This window comes from Arvicanthis niloticus, chromosome 27 (assembly GCF_011762505.2).
Source record: "Arvicanthis niloticus isolate mArvNil1 chromosome 27, mArvNil1.pat.X, whole genome shotgun sequence".
NCBI lineage: Eukaryota > Metazoa > Chordata > Mammalia > Rodentia > Muridae > Arvicanthis > Arvicanthis niloticus.
In genome coordinates, this window is record NC_133435.1 from 548,607 (window position 1) to 571,825 (window position 23,219).

The 23,219-nt window shown below is 33.4% G+C and overlaps 2 protein-coding genes across 9 annotated transcripts; both read left to right on the forward strand.

Moving 5' to 3' along the window:
• Positions 1-2,926: 2,926 nt before the first annotated feature.
• Positions 2,927-8,130, forward strand: LOC143439636 (olfactory receptor 7G1-like). Of its 6 annotated transcripts, none has more exons than XM_076925971.1 (3): positions 2,927-2,986; positions 3,684-3,752; positions 5,107-8,130. In XM_076925971.1, exon 3 carries the CDS (start codon positions 5,442-5,444, stop codon positions 6,453-6,455), a length of 1,014 nt encoding a protein of 337 aa, XP_076782086.1. In that variant the 5' UTR covers positions 2,927-2,986; positions 3,684-3,752; positions 5,107-5,441; the 3' UTR covers positions 6,456-8,130. The 6 variants fall into 6 exon arrangements, 4 of the variants coding, with proteins under 4 accessions (XP_076782086.1, XP_076782084.1, XP_076782085.1 ...); XR_013107748.1 differs by lacking the exon at positions 5,107-8,130 and adding an exon at positions 4,592-5,097 and having other exon boundaries at positions 2,929-3,515; XR_013107749.1 differs by lacking the exon at positions 5,107-8,130 and adding an exon at positions 4,592-5,097 and having other exon boundaries at positions 2,929-3,203.
• Positions 8,131-14,612: 6,482 nt separating this feature from the next.
• On the forward strand, positions 14,613-20,477 carry LOC143439637 (olfactory receptor 7G1-like). 3 transcript variants are annotated; one of them, XM_076925974.1, is made up of 3 exons: positions 14,613-14,747; positions 16,199-16,267; positions 17,727-20,477. In XM_076925974.1, exon 3 carries the CDS (start codon positions 17,975-17,977, stop codon positions 19,073-19,075), a length of 1,101 nt encoding a protein of 366 aa, XP_076782089.1. In that variant the 5' UTR covers positions 14,613-14,747; positions 16,199-16,267; positions 17,727-17,974; the 3' UTR covers positions 19,076-20,477. The 3 variants fall into 3 exon arrangements, with proteins under 3 accessions (XP_076782089.1, XP_076782087.1, XP_076782088.1); XM_076925972.1 differs by lacking the exon at positions 14,613-14,747 and adding an exon at positions 15,354-15,604; XM_076925973.1 differs by lacking the exon at positions 14,613-14,747 and having other exon boundaries at positions 15,354-16,267.
• Positions 20,478-23,219: the final 2,742 nt, after the last annotated feature.

Below are 23,219 nucleotides of genomic sequence, written 5' to 3' on the forward strand. Positions count from 1 at the left end.
ATGGGAGCTAATATTGAGACAAAGTGTGTAACAGAGACTGAAGCAAAGGCATCCACAAAGCTCCCCACATGGGGATCCATTCCATATACAGTCACCAAATATAGACACTGTTGTAGATGCCAAGAAGTGCATGCTGACAGGAGCCTGAGATAGTTGTCTCCTGAAAGGCTCTGCCAGAGCCTGACAAATTCAGAGGCATATGCTTGCAGCCAACCATTGGACTGAGCATGAGGTTCCCAATGGAAAAGTTTGAGACAGGACTGAAGGTACAGTAGGGGTTTGCAACTCCATAGGAAGAACATGAAAATCAACCAACCAGACTCTTCTGACAGTTCCCCTGGACTAAACAACTAACTAAGGGGAACACTCTCACAGTAACAATGGAGGGGGATGGGATAGGGGTTTAGGAGGGCAGGGAAAGGTAATAATATTTGAAATGTAAATGAAAACATATTCAATAAAACCAGGATTTCAAGTGAGATGGGGAAGAATACTTCATACATCAAAGGAAGATTCTACTGACAGAAATTACCAATTTTGTGCTATGAATTTTCTTCTTAGCACTTCTTTCATTATGTCCTATAAGATTATGTATGTTGTGTCATAATGTTCACTGAATTCCAGAAAGTCTTATTTTATTTCTTTATTTCCTCCCTGACCAAATTATCATTGAATTGCTCAGTTTCTGCATATATGTGGTTTTGTTGTTGTGGGGTTTTTTTGTTATTGTTGTTTTTTTCAAACAAGCCTTAGGTCATGGTGACACGATAGGGTACATGAGATTATTTCAATCTTCTTGTATTAGTTGAGAGTTGTTTTGTGACCCAATATATGGTAAATTTTGGAGAAGGTAACATGAGGTGCCGAGAAGAAGTTGTATTCCTTTGTTTTAGGGTAAATGTTCCATAAATATCTGTTAAATCCATTTAGTTCACAACCTCAGTTAGTTTCAGAGTGTCTCTGTTTAGTTTTTGTTTCAATGACCTTTCAATTAGTAAGAATGTGGTGTTGAAAGTCTCTCACTATTATTGTGTGGGGTTCAATGTGTGTACTGAGCTTTAGTAAAGTTTCTTTTATGAGTGTGGATGCCCTTGCATTTGAGGCATAGAAGATCAGAATCGAGACTTGGTAGATTTTTCCTCTGATGGATATGAAGTGTCCTTCTTCAGCTTCAGTAAAGCAAAGGATATAGTCAGTAGTCCAAATCAGCAATCAGAAGAAAAATCAAATGGGGAAAAATCTTCACGAACACTACATCTGATAGAGGGCTAATATTCAAAATATGTAATCAAACTCAAGAAGCTAACAACCAAAACCCCAAACAACCCAATGTAAAATAGGGTAAAAACTAAACAGAGAATTCACAAGAGAGAAACATGGAATGGCTGAGAAGCACTTAAAAATGTGCAAAGTCCTTAGTGATCTGAGAAATGTAAATCAAAACAACCCTGAGATTCCACCTTACACCAATCAGAATGGCTAAGATCAAAATCTCAGGTGACAGAATGCTTTGGCCAGGATTGAAAACTAGTACAACCTTCTGGATATCAATCTGGAGAAAATTGTAAATAGATCTACTTGAAAACCCAGCTATATCTTTCTTGGGCATGTCCCCAAAAGTTGCATCACGTGTTCACAGGGGCACTTGTTCCACTATGTCCATAGGGGGCTGATTAGTTATAATCAGAAGCTGGAAACAACCCAGATGTCCCACAACAGAAAAATGGATACAGAAAATGTGGTTCATTTTCATTATAATCCTTAGCTATCTAGAATGAGGACATCCTGAGTTTTGCAGGCAAGTGGATGGAGCTAGAAAATATCATCCTGAGTGAGGTAACTTAAACCCAAAATGACATGCATGATATATATTCACTAATGAGTGGATATTAGGAAAAAAAAGATAGAATACCCATGGAACAGAGAACAGAACTCAAGAAGGTTAACAAGATGAAGGTCTCAAAGTGAGGACAAATCAATCTCACATGGGAGAGAGAAGATAGCATCCACAAAGAGGGAAGGACCTGGGATGTAAAAGGAACATAGAAGAAAAGAGGGGACAGAGAGAAAAAGAGGGGAACAGGATTAGGTATTGGTGGGCATGTGGTAGGATTGAAGCCTTGAAGGCAAGAAGAAAGAATGGAAACATGCAACCTTAGGAAGTAGGACTCCCAGGACTCAAATGGAGAGACCTTATGTGAAATGCCCTACAGTGTGGAGAGGGTACTCTAAGGGGTCTAAATCCAGCAGAACATAAAGGGAATCAAGTCAGGGATGGTGTTGTAGTCTCACAGTCAAAACTCTAACCCATAATCGTTGATGTCTGACAGAAATGCAGAGATAAAAATTGAGGAGGTTTATATATATAATTTAGAGAGAGTTCTTCATTGTATCTCATTCAAACTTTCTTGAAATTTAATTGGATTTTATATTAATTATTGCTTCATTCTATACAGAATATTATTGTCTTTAAGAATAAAAAATAATTTAAAAAATTGAGACAGTACTGAAATTAGGCAATGGATATTTTAATGAAGAAGTTATAGTCTTGTCTTTATTTGAAACTCGATATAAAATATGTAGGATTTCTTTGTAAACTTTAAAATTCACAAATGACTATTGAGTGAACTCTAATAGTACATATACCAGATATGAATAATAAAAATATGAAGATATAATAAAGAGAAGAGAGTATGACATTTTTACCATCAAAGTTCTGATAATCAGTGATGGCACAGTCTCACTTCTGAATGTATCATTGCCCTCTTGAGGTTGGATTATTAGTGGAAAACTAAGTCTAATGGGAAGCTTTGGATTTTGTTCCCATGCGATACATAAATTTTCAGAGTGATACTATGACCACCTAATTAATTAACTTTTTTGTTATAAGAGAGCATAGGAGCTTAGTGTGTAGATGTGGCTCTTTATCTCAGGAGGCTGTCGAATCAACTGTACACTGAGAACAAACACTGAGCAGCATCCAAGTGTGATTATGAACTTCACTTCTAGGGAACACATGCTAGGGAGATCACTATTTGTCAGTCAATTATTTGGAGACAATAATGGGTATTTTCATACAATTACACTACCAAAAACAATGAAGAAAGAACATACATAAAATTACAATTTAGGCTATGTTTGCTTCTCTGATTAACTGACAATTTCTTCAAACAGTCTTAAAATAAGTTTCTGTTGACACACAGGTAGCTTTCATTATTATAAGCTTAATACTGCCCACCAGAGCAAGATACATTTCTGCTACGCAGAAATATACTTTTCTTTAATTTTTATAATACTTTAAAATTACTGTGAAGTGATTATTTTCCAAAAAATCACCGTGTTGGTAAATAGAATTTTGATGTGTACATTTATTTACTAGGTTTTCCAGAAAGATATTTCTATAGCTTATATGTTTGAAAAAATGAGAATTTTATTCTGTACTGTTCTAGTTACAAGTTCAAGTTACAAGTAGTAGAAGGTCAGATGTTTTAGTTTATTTCTGTTGATATTTAGAGGTATGTTCTAATATGACTCTCTCCCCCCCCCCGTGTGTGTGTGTCTGTGAATGTGTGTCTCTCTGTCATTTTAATTATTTTCTGATTACATAAGAAAATTAGTCCCACACTGCATGTAAAGACACATTTTACTTAATTTCTATCCCCCAAAACTCTTTCTAATTACAGTCAGATTTTGAAGATTAGAAGGCTGTCGATTTATCATATGGATTCTAAACAGAACATCAGCTCATGACTGTGAGTAACTTCTCTTGTCCTTTCTTATTCTTTAGTAAATGTTTTCATAAAATGTTTAGAATATCATGTAGAGATACTTTGATACTTTGCATATCCTGAGCGGGGGTATAGATGTTCAGAAAGCCTTATATTTATGATTCAGAATTTCTATTTCATTTTTAAACATACCAAACTCCGGACAGGAGCATCATTGAGAATGTAAGTCAATAATAACAATGAAAACACATTAGGTGTCTCCTAAGACTTACCAGGTTTCTGGTTATATAAAATGTTTAACATGCAGCAGATTTTAGAGTTATTTAAGAAGAATGAAAATAAGAATAATAAGTTTGTATAAAATGACTTATAAAATGGCACTATGTGGATTTTCCCTGAGTAAGGAGGAAAATTCAGGTTTCTCCAAGTAGATACCAGGTGGAACATCAATCATGACTATATTATTTCTTGAGATAAAAACAAGTTTAAAAAGAAAATTGGAATATGGAAATCTTTTGCTAATGATTTTCATGTCATCTTTGCAATTTCTATTATAAAGTAATAATTATGAAAAATATTAGCCTGTACATGTTCAGAATTCTTTAAAGTTTTTCATAGTGTAGATTTTTTTTAATAAAATATAATTTCTACTTAAAGAATGTATGGTCTATGTTTAAAATATGTTTAATATAATATTTAATTAATATTTATATTTATACATGCTTTGACATATGCAGAGTAATTAAATATTTGAGTGAGTAGTTAGTGCTTACTCCTCTACCTATATAAAGATGATTCTCAGAGATGGTATCATAGGATGATTATAGGTCAAAAAATAATCCCTCCCTATTTTCTGCTTCCAGTTAATTCTCTCTGCTTCATGGTTGTGGTTGCACCTGTGATAACTTAAATGTTCCTGCTACATTCCTGATGTTTACTGTCATGATTTCTCTCCACCTCTAACTATGGTGGATTTTTATTTCTCTGTAATCTTAAGGTCAAATTAAATATTTTCTCTGCAAGTTACTTTGGTTTGGGTATTTTATTATAGTTACAAAAAAATAAATCATGTGAGCTACTTGTCTTTGTTACAATTTAGGAGTCCAGAAGCCAGGTGAGTGTGAAGACTGGTCACAGATTTAGAACAGATTGCATTACATTTAGACTCATTATAATTTATTACCTGCATAATTTATGTTTATGAAATCAATGCATGAGTCAACAGAATCGATAGCAGGAACTGATTCTGGAATTTGATGAGTAGTTCAGAAAATTCTGAGCCATGGCAATATTGTTGTTCATTGCTGTAGAGAAATGGGTTTACTATGCTCCTTGTGATTCTTTTTTTTTCCTTTTTTTGCTCATTTTTTTTTTTTAGATTTGAATAACTTCTGAAGAAAATAGCATGCCTTATACTTTTTAATAGTATCATTTGCCACGGTATTTTCAAATGCTGAAGTATTCATTGAAGGAAACTGAAATTTAAAGTATAGGGAACAAGAGAACTGAAGGATAAGCATATAAAAAATTTGATTATTAATGTCATTTACCCTATAAATAAGGCATAATAAAAATTAAAAGACTAGTTTTCAAGCTTCAAATATATCAAATTTAGTGACATTATTTATGAAATACATTAATAATGTGATCCCAAAGAAATTGTGAATACTAAGTGAAAGGTGGTTCAGCAATATCCATACTCACCGTACATTAATGAAACTGTATAATTACCCAACAAAATTCAGGTCATTTTATCTATTCACATTGATAATATTCAGTAGCAACATGGAAATTTCAAACCAATCAGATATTTCTGATTTTTTTCTCATTGGATTGACATATGCTCCAGACATTGAATCATTTCTATTCGGCTTGTTCCTGTCTATATATTTTGCTACTATCTTTGGAAACATTCTCATTATCTTGGCTGTAAGCTTGGACTATCACCTCCATACACCCATGTACTTTTTTATTGCCAATCTGTCTGTTACTGACATCTGTATAAGCACAACAATAATCCCAAAGATGCTGTTGAACATGGAAACACATATTCAGAACATTACCTATACAGGCTGCCTGTCCCAAGTGTGCTTTGTACTGATTTTTTGTGGCTTAGAAAGTTGTCTACTTTCTGTGATGGCCTATGACCGTTACTTAGCCATAGTTCATCCACTGAGGTATACAGTTATCATGAACCCTTGTCTCTGTGTACTGCTGGTTTTACTCTCACTGTTTGTCAGTACTATGAATGCACTATTGCAAAGTCTGATGTTGTTAAGACTGTCCTTCTGCAAAGACCAGAATATCCTTCATTTCTTCTGTGAACTTGTTCAAATCATCAAACATGCCTGCTCTGATACTTTCATCAATACCATTCTTAATTGCACAGCGACTAGTGTATTTGCTGGTGTTCCTCTTGTTGGAATTATTTTCTCTTATATTCAAATTGTGTCCTCCATTCTTAAGAACTCATCAGTCCAGGGACGAAAGAAAGCCTTTTCCACTTGTGGATCTCATCTCTCAGTAGTATCTTTATTCTATGGGACAGCTCTTGTAGTGTATATGAGTTCTGCAGTTTCTGACTCTACTCTTAAGAATATAGTCTTTTCTATGATGTATACTGTGGTACCTCAAATGCTGAACCCTTTTATTTACAGTTTAAGAAACAGAGAAATGAAGCAAGCCATAAAACACCTACTATTTTCTATGGTCTTATCATCTCCATAAATTAGGTTTACAGAAACAGTTAGAATGACAGAAACATTGAGGAATCAAAACTAACTTCTTTATCATTAAGTCCTTTAAATTATCTAAACACATTTTTGTTGTACTTAATTTTGACAGTGTAGTTTTTCCTCTTTCTTTCTTTCTTTCTTTCTTTCTTTCTTTCTTTCTTTCTTTCTTTTCTTTCTTTTTTCCTTTCTTTCTTTTCTTTCTTTTTCTCTCCAGTGATGTGATGTTCCATAAATAATGTTATGTGTTATTTTTATGGTTCTTCTGGGGCAAAGGCAGATGAGAGTTTTCTTTTCTTAAAAAAATTTCATCAATGTGTTTCTCAAATGCAACCCTTAATGGCATATGAACAAGTAAGAGGCTTATGGAAATTACATTTATATGTAAAAATTGGAACCCATACATAGTTATACTTTGGTTAAAAATCATAGAGAGATTATGATACACATTAACAGAAATTCCATATTTTTCAAATAATGACCGATAAGGAATGCAATATTTATGAAACCATTCTAACATAGATCTTGATTAGATTTATTATTTTATATATTAACATTTTTATATCTTCTGAGTGGCCGTAAGTTGTTTTGTGCTATTTTTCTTTGTATTTTAAAGCTGCCATTATTTTTCAATGAGAGATAAATATTATCAAGAATATTGAGGATTTAAAGCCATTTACTCATTATTAATACCTGTTAATTTTTCAACATAAATTTCCAGAAATTAGGGCTTCTTTAATTTCCATATCAATTCGTGTCTTTGTAAATCATGTTTTTTTTTTGGTTTGTTTGTTGTTTTTTTAATTAACTATTTTTATAGAAGCTCCAGGTAGCTCATATAGATATAGTTAACATATTTGCTGATTTTAACAGTAATAATAGATGTTTATGTATGTGTAATCATCTATATTAATGTATATTCCTTTTTTAAAAGTGAATGTAGTTAATGATAATGATAAAGAACAAAAGTTACGTTTTGAATAAAAATTTAAGCAGCCTGTATTTCATATATAATGTCAAGGAAATCATCATAGTGACATCTTCATTTACAAGTACACAAGAATACTAAAGGTCTCAAATATTGGATATTTTAAATGGAAAGAAATGAGAGCACATTCTTACTGATGATTGGAATCTGATCAAAAGTCCTGAGTGTGTCAAAACTCATCCATATTGCAACATCTGGTGGTTTGATTTCTCACTTTGCTTATATATTATGTTAATACACAACAATATTTCATGACATACATGCTAATGTATTTTAAATGGATTATACCACACCAACTAAAATAATATAGTAAAATTTCAACAAAGTGTCAACTTTGTGAGGAAAATTACTGAAACTATTGGAATATTGTATAAATATAAACAATGATTTATAATTTCATAATCATATATGTTTGTCCATAGACTAACACTGCTAGACCATGTGGATCAAATATTTTGAAAAAGTAAACATAAAGATCTCTAAAAATCAGTGGTGTATACATATTGTAGTAATTATAATATAAAAATTTGTAGGATACAGATCCAGGATAAAAATTAGCATGTTTCTAAGAAATCATGAAATTACAAAAAACACCCAATTTAAACGCACGCACAGACACACACACACACACACACACACACACACACACACACATATATATATATATATATATATATATTTACTAGAAACAACAAATGATGATATGTCCTTGAATTCTCTTTGATCCTGGGATAAAATTTAGAACATATAATTCTATCATAAGCACTTTACCAAATGAGATAATTTTCCAATCCCCATAATTTCTGATTATTTTGTCTCTACTGGTTACCTACTAAAGGAGACATAGTCAAAATTTTCCATGTGTTTATTTTATATGCTCTGTCCATTTTCACTGGGAATTCCCTGCTCCATACTCATGTCTTGCTACAGACAAAACTCTATTTCTGTATTGCTTCATTTTTTTTACTTTCTTTTTAAATTTTTGATATTTTATCTCTCACACATACCCCATTTTTCTCCTACACATTTAAAGCCTTTCTATTGTTTTGCATGTGTATATTGTTATGAATATATACATTTATAAATATCTACTACTCAGTCTATATGTTAATTTTGTGTGTTTTCAAGGCTAAACATTTGTTATTAAGTAATCAAGTAATAATGTCTTTCCTGGAGAAGAATATTTCTCCCACTCTCTGTAGTTTTCAATAAATTATAAATAATTAATGCTATGTGGGCTTTTCCACACTCACTTTGGCATATCAGTTTGTTTTGTCCCTGTGCAGTGCATACTTCACCAGACAGGTTTGTGAGATTTTATGTGTGGAGAATTTGATATTGCAGCAAACTCTAGGAACCTCTAATGCAATTATATCTGCCATGTCCTTCACAATGTTTCTTGAGAGTTAGATGTGCAAATCATTCATAAATATATCTATTAAGAATTGGGTCCACAACTCTTCATTTTAGTTGGTTGTGGTGGTCTGTAGTAGTCTGTTGCAAAGTTTATTTCTAGTGATAAGTGTGCCCTTCCTCCAGCCTTGAGCAAGTCTGAAAGACCTTGTTTAGCACAATAGACCAAGTGATAGGATCTAGGTGGATTTACCCACTTTGGCTGCAGGGAACTTAGAGGAATAACTGCCTGCTGGGCTTGCCTTGAGATATCTCAGGCTGTGACCCAGGATGGATTCCCCCACACATCTCCTGCTGAAACAAGAAAGGGTTTGGATGGGGCCTTTCCCTTTAAATTGAGAGCTGAACATTAAATTTTGAGCCTTGATCAGAGAACTTTTTGTCTTGGTTTCATTTCCTCTTTCCCTCTGTCCCTTTCTTCATTTCCAGCCCCCATTTCAGGTGAACCCAGTTGACCTGTGGCCGCAGGCAACTACAGATAAGAATTGAGGAGTATACTTACTGGAGGTTACAAGGAGAAATCTTTAAAATATTCTTTGGGCTTATTTTGATTTAATAAAGTAGCCTCCTTCAATATTCATGGTATCATTACACTATTTTGCTAGGTTTCCAGTAGCAGGCATGGTTTTCTTCTTTCTGAGCAATTTTTAAACCAATAAAAGAGCTATTTATTCATACCAAGATATACAAGATATACAAGGCATTAATGCAATATATAAATTGCATTAATGCCTTGTATATCATATATATATTACTATCAAACCACAAACCACCCTGGACATGGATGTGTTTTGTAGGCTTCGTAAAAGGGTAGATTTTTGGTTCCCTCACTCATCAGTAAGCTAACATGTAACCTTTTGGTACAATGAAAGACAGTTCTTAGAAAATGCATTCATGTCACTTCCAGCTCAGATACATCTGACCTATTTCCAAAATATATGGTTTCTTTTTAGCTACAGGGACTTAGCTTGCACATTTCGAGGTAAACACCTGCACCATCAATAATCTGTATATTTGGAGATAACTTTGGACACACAGGGCCAACAATTTAGAAGAGGTATTTTCATGTCTCTGTTTGAGGATTTCTATAGATACTTTTATCTTTTGGAGGGAACATTGTCAGGCTACATCTGAAAAGTACATTAAAATTTTTTATACCTACTTAAAAACAGAGTTCATATCATGTTGTCTAAAATATTCAGCATTTTGATAGTAAATATAAAATTCAAATAATCTTTCTTTCTTTCTTTCTTTCTTTCTTTCTTTCTTTCCTTGTTTATTTGTTTGTTTGTTTTTATGGTGTAATTCTTACAGGTCTAAGTTTCTATGTTACTTGGTCTTTTCCCCTTGCAGCTTTTAATATTCTTTTTTTTCCAGTGCATTTAGTGCTTTGGTTATTATGTGATGAGAGGATTCTTTTTTCTGGTACCCATTTACTTGGTGTTGAGAATAAAATTAAAAACAATCACTATATATTTTGAAGTTGAAGAGTATGAGAAAGTGTTTTCCACTGAGGTGAGGAAACATTAGCGGCAAGAGTCTCGAAATAATGTATGAGAGTTAAAGTATAGTGGAGAATTATAAAAATCTATGGCATTTACAAAGAACAAAAGTAATCAATATAAAAATCAGAAACATGATTAGAAACCATGAAATCAGAATCATTTATAGTAATATTATTTTCAGAATTTTATTTTATATTTTACATTTACATTTGTCTATTCATCAACACAGAAATTCTAATTAGAAGAAAATGTAAGCATCATAAGCAAAAATTCAAAAGAGATTATTATAAATTGTTGATACACTGTTAACATAAATTAACAATTAGATATCCTAAGTTGGATTCCCTTTATTACGGGAAGAATAAGGTAACCACTGAGCAAGCATCATTTATGATTAAAAAGTTGTTCACTGAGTCTGACTCAAAACCACTATGCATGTTTTATTTAAAAATTGTAAAAATGTTGGGAGCCGACTTTAGCAGAAAGCGGCTAGATCAACTTTGCAGCCATCTGGAACCATATACCCTGACGAAAGATTTGGTTTTCAATAGCCTACAACAGCTGAAGCACACTCTGATATCCCACATATTTTGTGTTGCTGTTTACTGCCCCCAGCTGCAAGGTGCACTTGGTGGCCACGCCTGCAAGGCATGCAGTTCACGTGCTGTCCACGTGCTATCTACACCATACATGCTTATAAGGCGCATGTGCTATCCACGCCTGCAAGGCATTGCGGTGCACGTGCTGTCCACGCTATAGACGCCTATAAGGCTTACGTCATATCAACACCTGCAAGGCACGTGGTATCCACGCGCCTACAAGGCATGTGGCAAAAGCCTATAAATAGCTCAGAATTCCCTTCAATAAATGAGACTTGATCAGAATCTCTGTCTTGTCTCCATTCTTCGCGTCTCTTCCCCTTTATCCCCCCCCCCCTCTCTCTCTCTCTCTCTCTCACTAGACCCTGACCCTCGGACCGGAACGGGCAGTACGGGCTGCAACATAAAAACAAAAAAATGGTTATTAGAGTTTACTCAAGAGAGATAAAAAAACAAAGTTTCAAGAAAAGAGTATCAAGTGAATCTAAAAGCCCTGAACACATGGACACAGGGGAAAATTCCCTGAACAGAAGACCAATGGTTTATGCTCTATGATCAAGAATAGACACATGAGATCTCATAAAAGTGCAATGCTTCTGTAAGGCAAAGGACACTGTCAATAGGACAAAACGGTAAACAATAGATTGGGAAAAGATCTTACGAATCCTATATCCAATAGAGGGCTAAAAATATACAAAGTACTCAAGAAGTTAAACAATAGAGAACCAAATGAACCTAATTAAAAATGGAGAACAGAGCTAACCAAAGAATTTTCAACAAAGAATATCTAATGACCATGAAGAACCCAAAGAAATGTTCAATGTACTTAGTCATCAGGAAAAAGCAAATCAAAACAACCCTGAGATTCCTCCTCACACCAGTCAGAATGGCTAAGATCAAAAACTCAGGTGACATCAGATGCTGGTAAAGATGTGGAAAAGAGGAACATGCCTCCATTGCTGATGGGATTGTAAGCTAGTACAACCACTCTGGAAAGCAGTCTGGTGGTTCCTCTGAAAATTGGATATAGCATTACATAAAGACCCAGCTATATCACTCCTGGGCATATGTTCAAAAGGTCCTCTAACATATACCAAAGACACATGCTCTACTATGTTCTTATCACCCTTATTTATAATAGCCAGAAGCTTGGAAGAAACAAGATGTCCTTCAATGAGGAATGGATACAGAACATGTAGTACATTTACACAGTGGAGTACCACTTAACTATTAAAAACAATGACTTCATGAAATTCTTAGGCAAATAGATGAAGCTAGAAACTATCACCCTGAGTAAGATAACACAATTAAAAGGAACACACATGGTATGCACTCACTGATGAGTGAATATTAGTCCAAAAGCTGGGAATATCAAAGATACAATTCATAGAACACATGAAGCTCAAGTATAAAAAAAAGTGTGGGTGATTTGGTCTTTTTTAGAAGGAAGAACAAAGTACTCATGGGGACTAATGTTGAGACAAAGTGTATAAGAGACTTAAGGAAAAGCATTCACAAAGCTCCCACATGGGGATCCATTCCATATACAGTCAACAAATTCAGACATTGTTGTGGATGGCAAGAAGTGCATGCTGACAGGAGCCTGATATAGTTGTCTCCTGAAAGGCTCTGCCAGAACCTGACAAATACAGAGGCATATGCTTGCAGCCAACCATTGGACTGAGCATGAGGTCCCCAATGGATCAGTTTGAAACAGGACTGAAGGTGCAGTAGGGATTTGCAACTCCATAGGAAGAACACAAAAATCAAACAACCAGACTCTCCTGACAGCTCCCCAGGAATAAACAACTAACCAAGGAGAACACATGAAGGGAACACCTTAAGAGAAACAGTGGAAAAGGATGGGATAGGGGTTTAGGAGGACAGGGAAAGGGAATATTTGAAGTGTAAATGAAGAAAATATCTAATAAAAGAGTTTTCAAGTGAGATGGGGAAGAATACTTCATATTCATCAAAGGAAGATTCAACCAATAGAAATTCTCAATTTTGTGCTATGAATTTTCTTCTTGTGTCCTATAAGATTATGTATGTTGTGTCATGTTCACTAAATTCCAAGAAATCATAATTTATTTCTTGATTTCTTCTCTGCCCAAATTATCATTGAGATGTTCAGTTTCTGCATACATGTGGTTTTGTTGCTGTGGTTTTTTGTTGTTGTTTTTTAAAACAAGCCTTAGGTCATGGTGATATGATAGGGTACATGGGATTATTTCAAACTTCTTGTATCAGTTGAGGGTTGTTTTGTGACCCAATATATGGTCTATTTTGTAAAAGGTATCATGAGGTGCTGAGAAGAAGGTCTATTTTTTTTTGTTTTTAGGGTGAAATGTTCCCTAGATATCTGTTAAATCCATTTGGTTTATAAGCTCTATAAGTTTCAGAGTGTCTCTGTTTAGTTTTTGTTTCAATGTCTTTTCCATTAGTAGGAGTGTAGTATTGAAGTCTCCCACTATTATTGTGTGGGGTTCAATGTGTGTATTGAGTTCTAGGAAAGTTTCTTTTATGAATGTGGGTTCCCTTGCATTTGAGGCATAGAAGATCACAATGAAGACTTTCACTTGGTAGATTTTTTTCATTGATGGATATGAAGTGTTCTTCCTCAGCTTCAGTAAAGCAAAGTATGCAGTCAATAGTACAAATCAGCAACCAGAAGATAGGGGAAAAAATCTTCAGGTATGCCACATCTGATAGAGGGCTAATATTCAAAATATGTAATCAAACTCAAGAAGCTAATAACCCAAAACCCAAACAACTCAATATAAAATGGTGTACAAAACTAAACAGAGAATTCACAAGAGAGGGATATGGAATGGCTGAGAAGCACTTCAAAAATGTGCAAAGTCCTTAGTGATTAGAGATCTGTAAATCAAAACAACCCTGAGATTCGACCTTACACCAATCAGAATGGATAAGATCAAAAACTCAGGTGACAGAACCTGTTGGCCAGGATTGCAAACTAGTACAACCCTCTGGAAATCAATCTGTTGGATTCTCAGAAAATTGTAAATAGATCTACTTGAAGACCCAACTCTATTTTTCTTGGGTATGTCTCCAAAAGTTGCCCCACAAGTTCACAGGGGCACTTGTTCCACTATGTTTATGATAGTCAGAAGCTGGAAACAGCCCAGATATCCCACAACAAGAATGGATACAGAAAATGTGGTTCACTCATATAATGGAATACTCCTGAGCTATCTAAAATGACATCCTGAGTTTTGCAGACAAGTGAATGGAGCTAGAAAATATCATCCTGAGTGAGGTAACTTAAACCCAAAAGGACATGCATAGTATCTACTCACAAATGAGTGGGTATTAGAAAAAAAAGATAGAATACTCATGGTACAAAGAACAGAACTCAAAAAGTTTAACATGCTGAAGTCAGAAGTGAGGACAAATCAATTCCACATGGGAGAGAGAAGATAGCATCCACAAGGGAGAAGGGAGGACATGGGTTTTAAAGAAGACAGAGAGGGGAAGAGGGAAACATGATCAGGTATTGGTGGGCATGAGGGAAGGATTGAATCCTTGAAGGCTAGAAGATAGAATGGAAACAGGTGGCCTCAGGAGGTAGGACTCTCAGGACTTTAATGGAGGGACCTTATATGAAATGCCCTAGAGTGGGGAGAGGGAACTTTTATAGCCCAAATGCAGCAGAATAGCAGGGCATCACATCAAAATGGGTTTGCCTGCCATCCCACAGTCAAAACTCTAATCCATAATTGTTGCTGTCTGATAGAAATGCAGAGACAAAAATTAAGAAGGTATAAATATAATGGAGAGAGAGAGAGAGAGAGAGAGAGAGAGAGAGAGAGAGAGAGAGAGAGAGAGAGAGAGAGACAGAGAGAGAGACAGAGAGAGACAGAGAGAGAGAGATTTCTTCATTGTATCTCATTAAAACTTTCTTGAGATTTAATTGGAGTTTTGATTAATTATTGCTTCATTAAATACAAAATATTATTGTCTTTAGGAATAAGAAATATTTAAAAATTGAAACACTATTGAAATTAGGCAATTAGTATTTTAATGAAGAAGTTATAGCCTTGTCTGTATTTGAAACTCAATATAAATTATGTAGGCTTTCTTTGTAAACTTTAAAATTCACAAATGACTATTGAGTGAACTCTAATAGTACATATACCAGATATGAATGATAAAAAATATGAAGATATAATAAAGAGAAGAGAGTATGGTATTTTTACCATCAGAGTTCTGATAATCAGTGATGGCACAGTCTCACTTCTGAATGTACATTGCCCTCTTGAGGTAGGATTATTAGTGGAAAACTAAGTCTAATGGGAAGCTTTGGATTTTGTTCCCATGTGATATATAAATTTTCAAAGTCATACTATGACCACCTCATTAATTAACTAGTTTGTTATAAGAGAGCATGGGAGCTTAGTGTGTAAAAGTGGCTATTTTTTTCAGAAGGATGTTGAATCAACTGTACACTGAGAGCAAACACTGAGCAGCATCCAAGTGGGATTCTGAACTTTACTTCTAGGGAACACATGCTAGGGAGATCACTATTTGTCAGTCAATTATTTAGAGACAATAATAGGTATTTTCATACTATTACACTACAAAAATCAGTGAAGAAAGAACATGCATAAAATTACAGGTCAGGCTATCTTTACTTCTCTGATTAACTGACAATGTCTTAAAACAGTCTCAAAATAAGTTTGTGATGACACACACCCTGCTTTCATTATTATAAGCTTAATACTGACCACCAGAGCAAGATACATTTCCGCTAGGCAGAAATATACTTTTCTTCAATTTTTATAATACTTTAAAATTACTCTGATGTGTTTTTTTCCCCAAAAAGTTACTGTGTTGGTAAACAGAATTTTGATGTATACATTTATTTACTAGGTTTTCTAGAAAGATATTTCTATAGCCTATATCTCCGAAGAAATGAGTATTTCATTCCTTACTGTTCTAGTTAAAAGTTCAACTTAAAAGTAGTTAGATCAGATGTTGTAGTTTATTTCTGTTGATATTTAGAGGTATGTTCTAACTTTCTCTCTCTCTCTCTCTCTCTCTCTCTCTCTCTCTCTCTCTCTCTCTCTCTGTGTGTGTGTGTGTGTGTGTATGTGTGTATATGTTTGTCTGTCTAACTATTTTCTGATTACACAAGAAAATTAGTCCCACATTGCATGTAAGGCCACATTTTTACTTAATTTCTTTACCTAGAAACTCTTTCTAATTACAGTCAGATTTTGAAGATTAGAAGGCTATCCATTTACCATATGGATTCTAAAAGGAACATCAGCTCATGAATGTGAGTAACTTCTCTTGTCCTTTCTTATTCTTAAGTAAATGTTTGCATAAAATGTTTAGAATATCATGTAGAGATACTTTGATACTTTGCATATCCTGGGGGGTTTTATAGATGTTCAGAAAGTCTTATATTTCTGATTCAGTTTTTCTATTTCATTTTTAAACATACCAAACTCTGGACAGGAGCATCATTGAAAGTATAAGTCAATAATAACAATGAAAACACATTAGGTGTCTCCTCAGATTTACCAGGTTTCTGGTTATATAAAATGTTAACATGCAGCATATTTCAGAGTTATTTAAGAAGAATGAAAATAAGAATAACAAGTTTGTATAAAATGACTTATAAAATGGCACTATGTTGATTTTCCCTGAGTAAGGAGGAAAATTCAGGTTTCTCCAAGTAGATAACAGGTGGAACTTCAATTATGAGCATATTATTTCTTAAGATAAATCAAGTTTAAAGAGAAAATTGGAATATGGAAATGTTTTGCTGTTGATTTTCATGTAGTCAACTGTGTAATTTCTATTATGAAGTAATGATTATGAAAAACATTAGCCTATACTTGTTAAAAATTCTTTAATGTTTTCTTGGTGTAGATTTTTCATAGAATATAATTCCTCCTTGAAGAATTTATGATCTATGTTTAAAATATGTTTAATATAGTATTTAAATAATTTTTATATTTCTACATGCTTTGACATACTTAGACTAATTAAATACTGGAGTAATTAAATATTGGTGCTTACTCCTCTACCTACACAAAGAAGATTCTCAGAGATGGTGTCAAAGGATGATTATAGATCACCTCTGAAAAATAATCCCTCCCTATTTCCTGCTTCCAGTTAATTATCTCTGCTTCATGGTTGTGGTTGCACATGTGATAACTTAAATGTTCCTGCTACTTTCCTGATGTTTACTGTCACGTCTTCTCTCTATCTAAACTATGATGGAATTTTAATTCTCTGTAACCTTATGCTCAAATTAAATATTTTCTTCCAAAAGTTGCTTTGGTTTGGTTGTTTTATTAAAGTTACAAAAAATAATCATTTGAGCCACTTGTCTTTGTTACTATTTGGGAGTCAGAGAGCCAGGCAAGTGTGAAGACTGGTCATAGATTTAAAAGAGAATGCATGAGATTTAGAATCATTAAAATTTTTTACCTGAATCATTTATGTTTATGAAATCAATACTTGAATCTATAGAATTGATAGTAGGAACATATTCTGGAATTTAAAGTTTTCATAGTGTAGATTTTTTATAGAATATAATTCCTATTGAAGAATTAAGATCTATGCTTAAAATGTTTTAAATAGTATCTGAACTACTGATGAGTAGTTCAGAAAATTTAGAGCCATGCCAATATTGGTGCTCATTGCTGTAGAGAAATGGTGTAGAGAAATGGGTTTACTATGCTCTTGGTGATTTTTTTTCCTCTTTATTTATTTATTTTTTTTAGATTTGGATGCCTTTTCAAGGAAATAGCATGGGTTATACTTTGTAATAGTATCATTTGCCACAATATTTTCAAATGCTTCAATATTCATTGGAGAGAACTGAAATTTAAAGTATAGGGAACAAGAGAAATGGAGGATAAGCATATAAAAAAGGTGATAACTAACGTCTTTACCCTATAAATAAGGCATAATAAAAAAGTAAAGGACTAATTTTCAAGCTTCAAATATATCAAATTTAGTGACATTATTTATGAAATACATTATTAATGTGATCCCAAAGAAATTGTATAAACTAAGAGAAAGGTGGTTCAGCAGTATCCATACTCACCGTACATTAATGAAACTGTATAATTACCCAACAAAATTTAGGTCATTTTATCTATTCACATTGATAATATTCAGTAGCAACATGGAAGTTTCAAACCAATCAGATATTTCTGATTTTTTTCTCATTGGATTGACATATGCTCCAGACATTGAATTGTTTATATTCAGCTTGTTCCTGTCTATATATTTTGTTACCATCTTTGGAAACATTCTCATTATCTTGGCTGTAAGCATGGATTATCACCTTCATACACCCATGTACTTTTTTATTGCCAATCTATCTGTTGCTGACATCTGTATAAGCACAACAATAATCCCAAAGATGCTGTTGAACATGGAAACACATATTCAGAGCATTACCTATACAGGCTGCCTGTCCCAAGTGTGCTTTGTACTGATTTTTGGTGGCTTAGAAAGTTGTCTACTTTCTGTTATGGCTTATGACCGTTACTTGGCCATAGTTCATCCACTGAGGTATACAGTTATCATGAACCCTTGTCTCTGTGTACTGCTGGTTTTACTCTCAATGTTTGTCAGTACTATGAATGCACTACTGCATAGTCTGATGTTGCTAAGACTGTCCTTCTGCAAAGACCAGAATATCTTTCATTTCTTCTGTGAACTTGTTCAAGTCATCAAACATTCCTGCTCTGATACTTTCATCAATACCCTTCTTATTTACACTGTGACTAGTGTATTTGCTGGTGTTCCTCTTGTTGGAATTATTTTCTCTTATATTCAAATTGTGTCCTCCATTCTTAAGATCTCATCAGTCCAGGGTAGAAAGAAAGCCTTTTCCACTTGTGGATCTCATCTCTCAGTAGTATCTCTATTCTATGGAACAGCTTTTGGAGTGTATATGAGTTCTGCAGTTTCTGACTCTTCTCTTAAGAATATAGTCTTTTCTATGATGTATACTGTGGTCCCTCAAATGCTGAACCCATTTATATACAGTTTAAGAAACAGAGAAATGAAGCAAGCTATAAAATACCTATTATTTTCTGTGGTCTTTTCATCTCCATAAATTGGGTTTACAGAAACAGAATGACAGAAACATTGAAGAATCAGAACTTACTTCTTTAAGTCCTTTAAATTATCTAAACATATTTTTGTGGTTCTTAAGTTTGAGAGTGTTTTTTTCCTATTTCTTTTCTTTCTTTCTTTTTCTTTCTTTCTCTTTCTTTCTTTCTTTCTTTCTTTCTTTCTTTCTTTCTTTCTTTCTTTCTTTCTTTCTTTCTTTCTTTCTTTTCTTTCTTCTTCTTTCCAGTGATATAATGTTCCATAACTAATGTTGTGTTTTATTTTATGGTTCTTTTGGGGCAAATGCAGATGAAATTTTCCGTGTTTCAATAAAATTTCATCAATGTGTTTCTCAAATGCAACCCTTAATGCCATATGAACAAGTAAAAGACTTATGGAAATTACATTTATATGTAAAAATTGGAACCCATATATACTTATACTTTGGTTAAGACCATAGGGAGACTATGATTCACATTAACAGAAATTTTATATTTTTCAAGTAATGACCGATAAGGAAAGCAATAGTTATGAATCCATTCTACCATATATCTTGATTAAGTTTATTATTTTGTATATTAATATTTTTATATTATCTGAGTGGCTTCAAATTGTTTTGTGGTATTTTTCTTTGTTTTTAAAACTGACATTATTTCTCAAAGAGAGTTAAATGTTATCAAGTATAGTGAGAATTTAAAGCCATTTACTCATTATTAATAACTGTTAATTTTTTAATGCAAAGTTCCAGAAATTAGGGCTTCTTTAAGTTCCATATCAATTCATGTCTTTGTAAACGATGATTTCGGTTTTTTTCTCTTTAGTTTTTTAGTTAACTGTTTTAAATGGAAGCTCCAGGTAGTTCATATAGACATGTTAAAGGCATTTGGTGATTTTAAGAGTAATAATAGGTTATATATGTATTATATATATAAACTTATATATTTTATATATAATCATTTTTAAAAACTGAATACAGTTAATAATGTAATTTTAAGTAACCTGTAGTTAAACTTAATATATAATGTCAAAGAAATCATTGTAGTGACATCAGCATTTACAAATGCACAAGAATACTAAAGTTCTTAAATATTGGATTTTTAAACGGAAAGGAATGGTAGCACATTTCTACTCATAATATGATGTTTGGAATCTGATCAAAAGTCCTGAGTGTGTCAAAACTCATTCATATTACAACATCTGGTTGTTTGTTTTCTCACTTTGCTAATATATTATGTTCATACACAAAAATGTTTTATGACATATATGCTAATATATTTTAAATATGGATTATACAACATCACCTAAAATGATATAATAAAATTTCAACAAAGTGTCTACTTTGTGAGGAAATTATTAAAACTATTGGAATATTATGTATATATACATACTGATTTTTAATTTCATAATCATACAGTTTTCTCCATAGACTACAACTGCTAGACCATGTGGATCAAATATTTTGAAAAAATAAAGAAACATAAAAATCTCTAAAAATCAGTGGTGTATATGTGTTTTAGTAATTATAACACAAAGATTTGTAGGCTATAGTTCCCGGATAAAAATTAGCATCTGTTTTCACGAAATGATAAAATAAAAAAACTCACTCAATTTAAACACACAGACACAGACACTTACACACACACACACACACACACACACACATATATATATATATATATATATATATATATATATATATATATATATATTCGTATGAACAAGAAATGATGATATGTCCTTGACTTCTGATTGATCCTGGGGATATAATTTAGAACATATGATTCTATCAGGCAGTTTCCCAAATGAGATAATTTTCCAATCCCCATAATTTCTGATTAATTTGTCACTATTGGTTACCTACTAAAGGAGACATAATCAAAGCTTTCCATGTGTTCATTTCACATTTTCTTTTTATTTTCACTGGGAATTCCCTTCTCCATACTCATGTCTTGTTGCAGACAAAAGTTCATTTCTGTATTGCTTGATTTATTTTTACTTTGTTTTTAAATTTTTGATATTTTATCTCTCCTACATACCCCATTTTTCTCCTACACATTTAAAGCCTTTCTATTGTTTTGCATGTGTATATTGTTATGAATATACACATATTTCTAAATATCTACTACTCAGTTTATATGTTAACTCTGTGTTTTTTTCAAGGCAAAACATTTCTTATTAAGTAATCAAGTAGTAATGTCTTTCCTGGAGAAGACTATTTTTCCCACTCTCTATAGTTTTCAATGAATTATAAATAATTGATGCCATATGGGCTTTTCCACATTCACTTTGGCATACCTGTTGGTTTTGTCCCTGTGGAGTGCATACTTCATCAGACATATTTGTGAGATTTTATGTGTGGAGCATTTGATATTACAGCAAACTCTAGGTACCTCTAATACAATTATATCTGCCATGTCCTCCACAATGTTTCTTGAGACTTAGATGTGCAAACCATTCATAAATATATCTATTAAGAATTGAGTCCACAACTCTTTAGTTTGGGGGGTTGTGGTATTTTGAAGTAGTCTCTGTTGCAAAGTATATTTTTAGTGATAAGATTTGAGGAGCATACTTAGTGGGGGTTAGGAGGAGAAATCATTAAAATATTCTTAGGGGTTACTCTGATTTAATAAAGTAGCCTCTTTCAATATTCATAGTATCACTACACTATTTTGCTAGGTTTCCAGTCGCAGGCATGAATTTTTTTTTCTTGCTGAGCCTGTCTTAAACCAATGAGAGAGTTACTTATTGGTACCAAGATATACATGGCACTAATGCACTATGTATATAAAATACTATCAAACCACCCTGGACATTGATGTGTTTGTAGGCTTCATAGCAGGGTAGATTTTTGGTTGGCTCTCTCATCAGTAAGCTAACATGTAACCTTTGGGTATAATGAAAGATAATCTTTAGAAAATGTATTCATGTCACTTCCAGTTCAGATACATCTGACCCATTTCCAAAGTATATGGTTTCTTTAGCCTCAGGGACTTACCTTGCACATTTCAAGGTAAGCAACTGCCCCATCAATAATCTGTATATTTGGAGATTACTTTGGACAGACATGGCCAAAAATTCAGAAGAGGTCTTTTCATGTCTCTGTTTAAAGATTTCATTAAGTTGCTTTTATTTTTTGGAGGGAACATTGTCAGACTACATCTGAAAAGTACATTAAAATTCTTTATATATATTTATGAACAGAGTTCATATCAGGCTGTCTAAATTATTTAGCATTTTGATGGTAAATGTGGACCATCTTTCTTTCCCTTCCTTCTTTCTTTCCTCTTTCTTTCTTTCTCTCTCTCTTTCTCTCTCTCTTTCTTTCTCTCTTCCTTCCTTCCTTCCTTCCTTCCTTCCTTCCTTCCTTCCTTCCTCTCTTTCTTCCTTCCTTTCTCTCTCTCTCTCTCTCTCTCTCTCTCTCTCTCTCTCTCTCTCTCTTTCTTTCTTTTTTTCTTTCTCTCTTTTGTTTTCTAATGTAATTCTTATAGATCTACCTTTGTATGTTACTTGGCCTCTTTCCTTGCAGCTTTTAATATTCTGTCTTTGTCTGTGCATTTAGTGTTTTCGTTATTATGTGATGATAGGATTTTCTTTTCTTGTCCCATTTACTTGGTGTTCTGTAGGCTTCTTGTACCTTTATGGCCATGTCTTTCTTTAGGTTGGGAAAGCGTTCTTCTATGATTTTGTTGAAGACTTTTTCGGGTACTTTGAGCTTAGAATCTTTGTTCTTCTCTATTCCAATTATTCTTAGATTTGCTCATTTCATTGTGTTCTGAATTTCCTGGATGCTTTTGGTTAGTTTTTTACTTTTGAATTATCTTTGACAGTTGTGTCAATCTCTTCTACAGTATCTTCTACACCTGGCATTCTATCTCTTTATTCTGCTGCATAAAAGAATAATACCTCAATAACAAGGACAGCACTATCTTAGAGTAAAAGGATGGAAAATGTCTTTCAAACAAATGGTCCCAGTAATCAAGGTGTAGTTGCCATCCTAATACCCAATAAAATATACTTCAACCAACAGTTACCAAGTGTGATGAGGAAGAACACTTCATATTCATCAAAGGGAAAATCTACCAAGAGAAAATCTGAATTCTAAACATCTATGCCCCAAATGCAAGGGCACCCACATTCATAAAAGA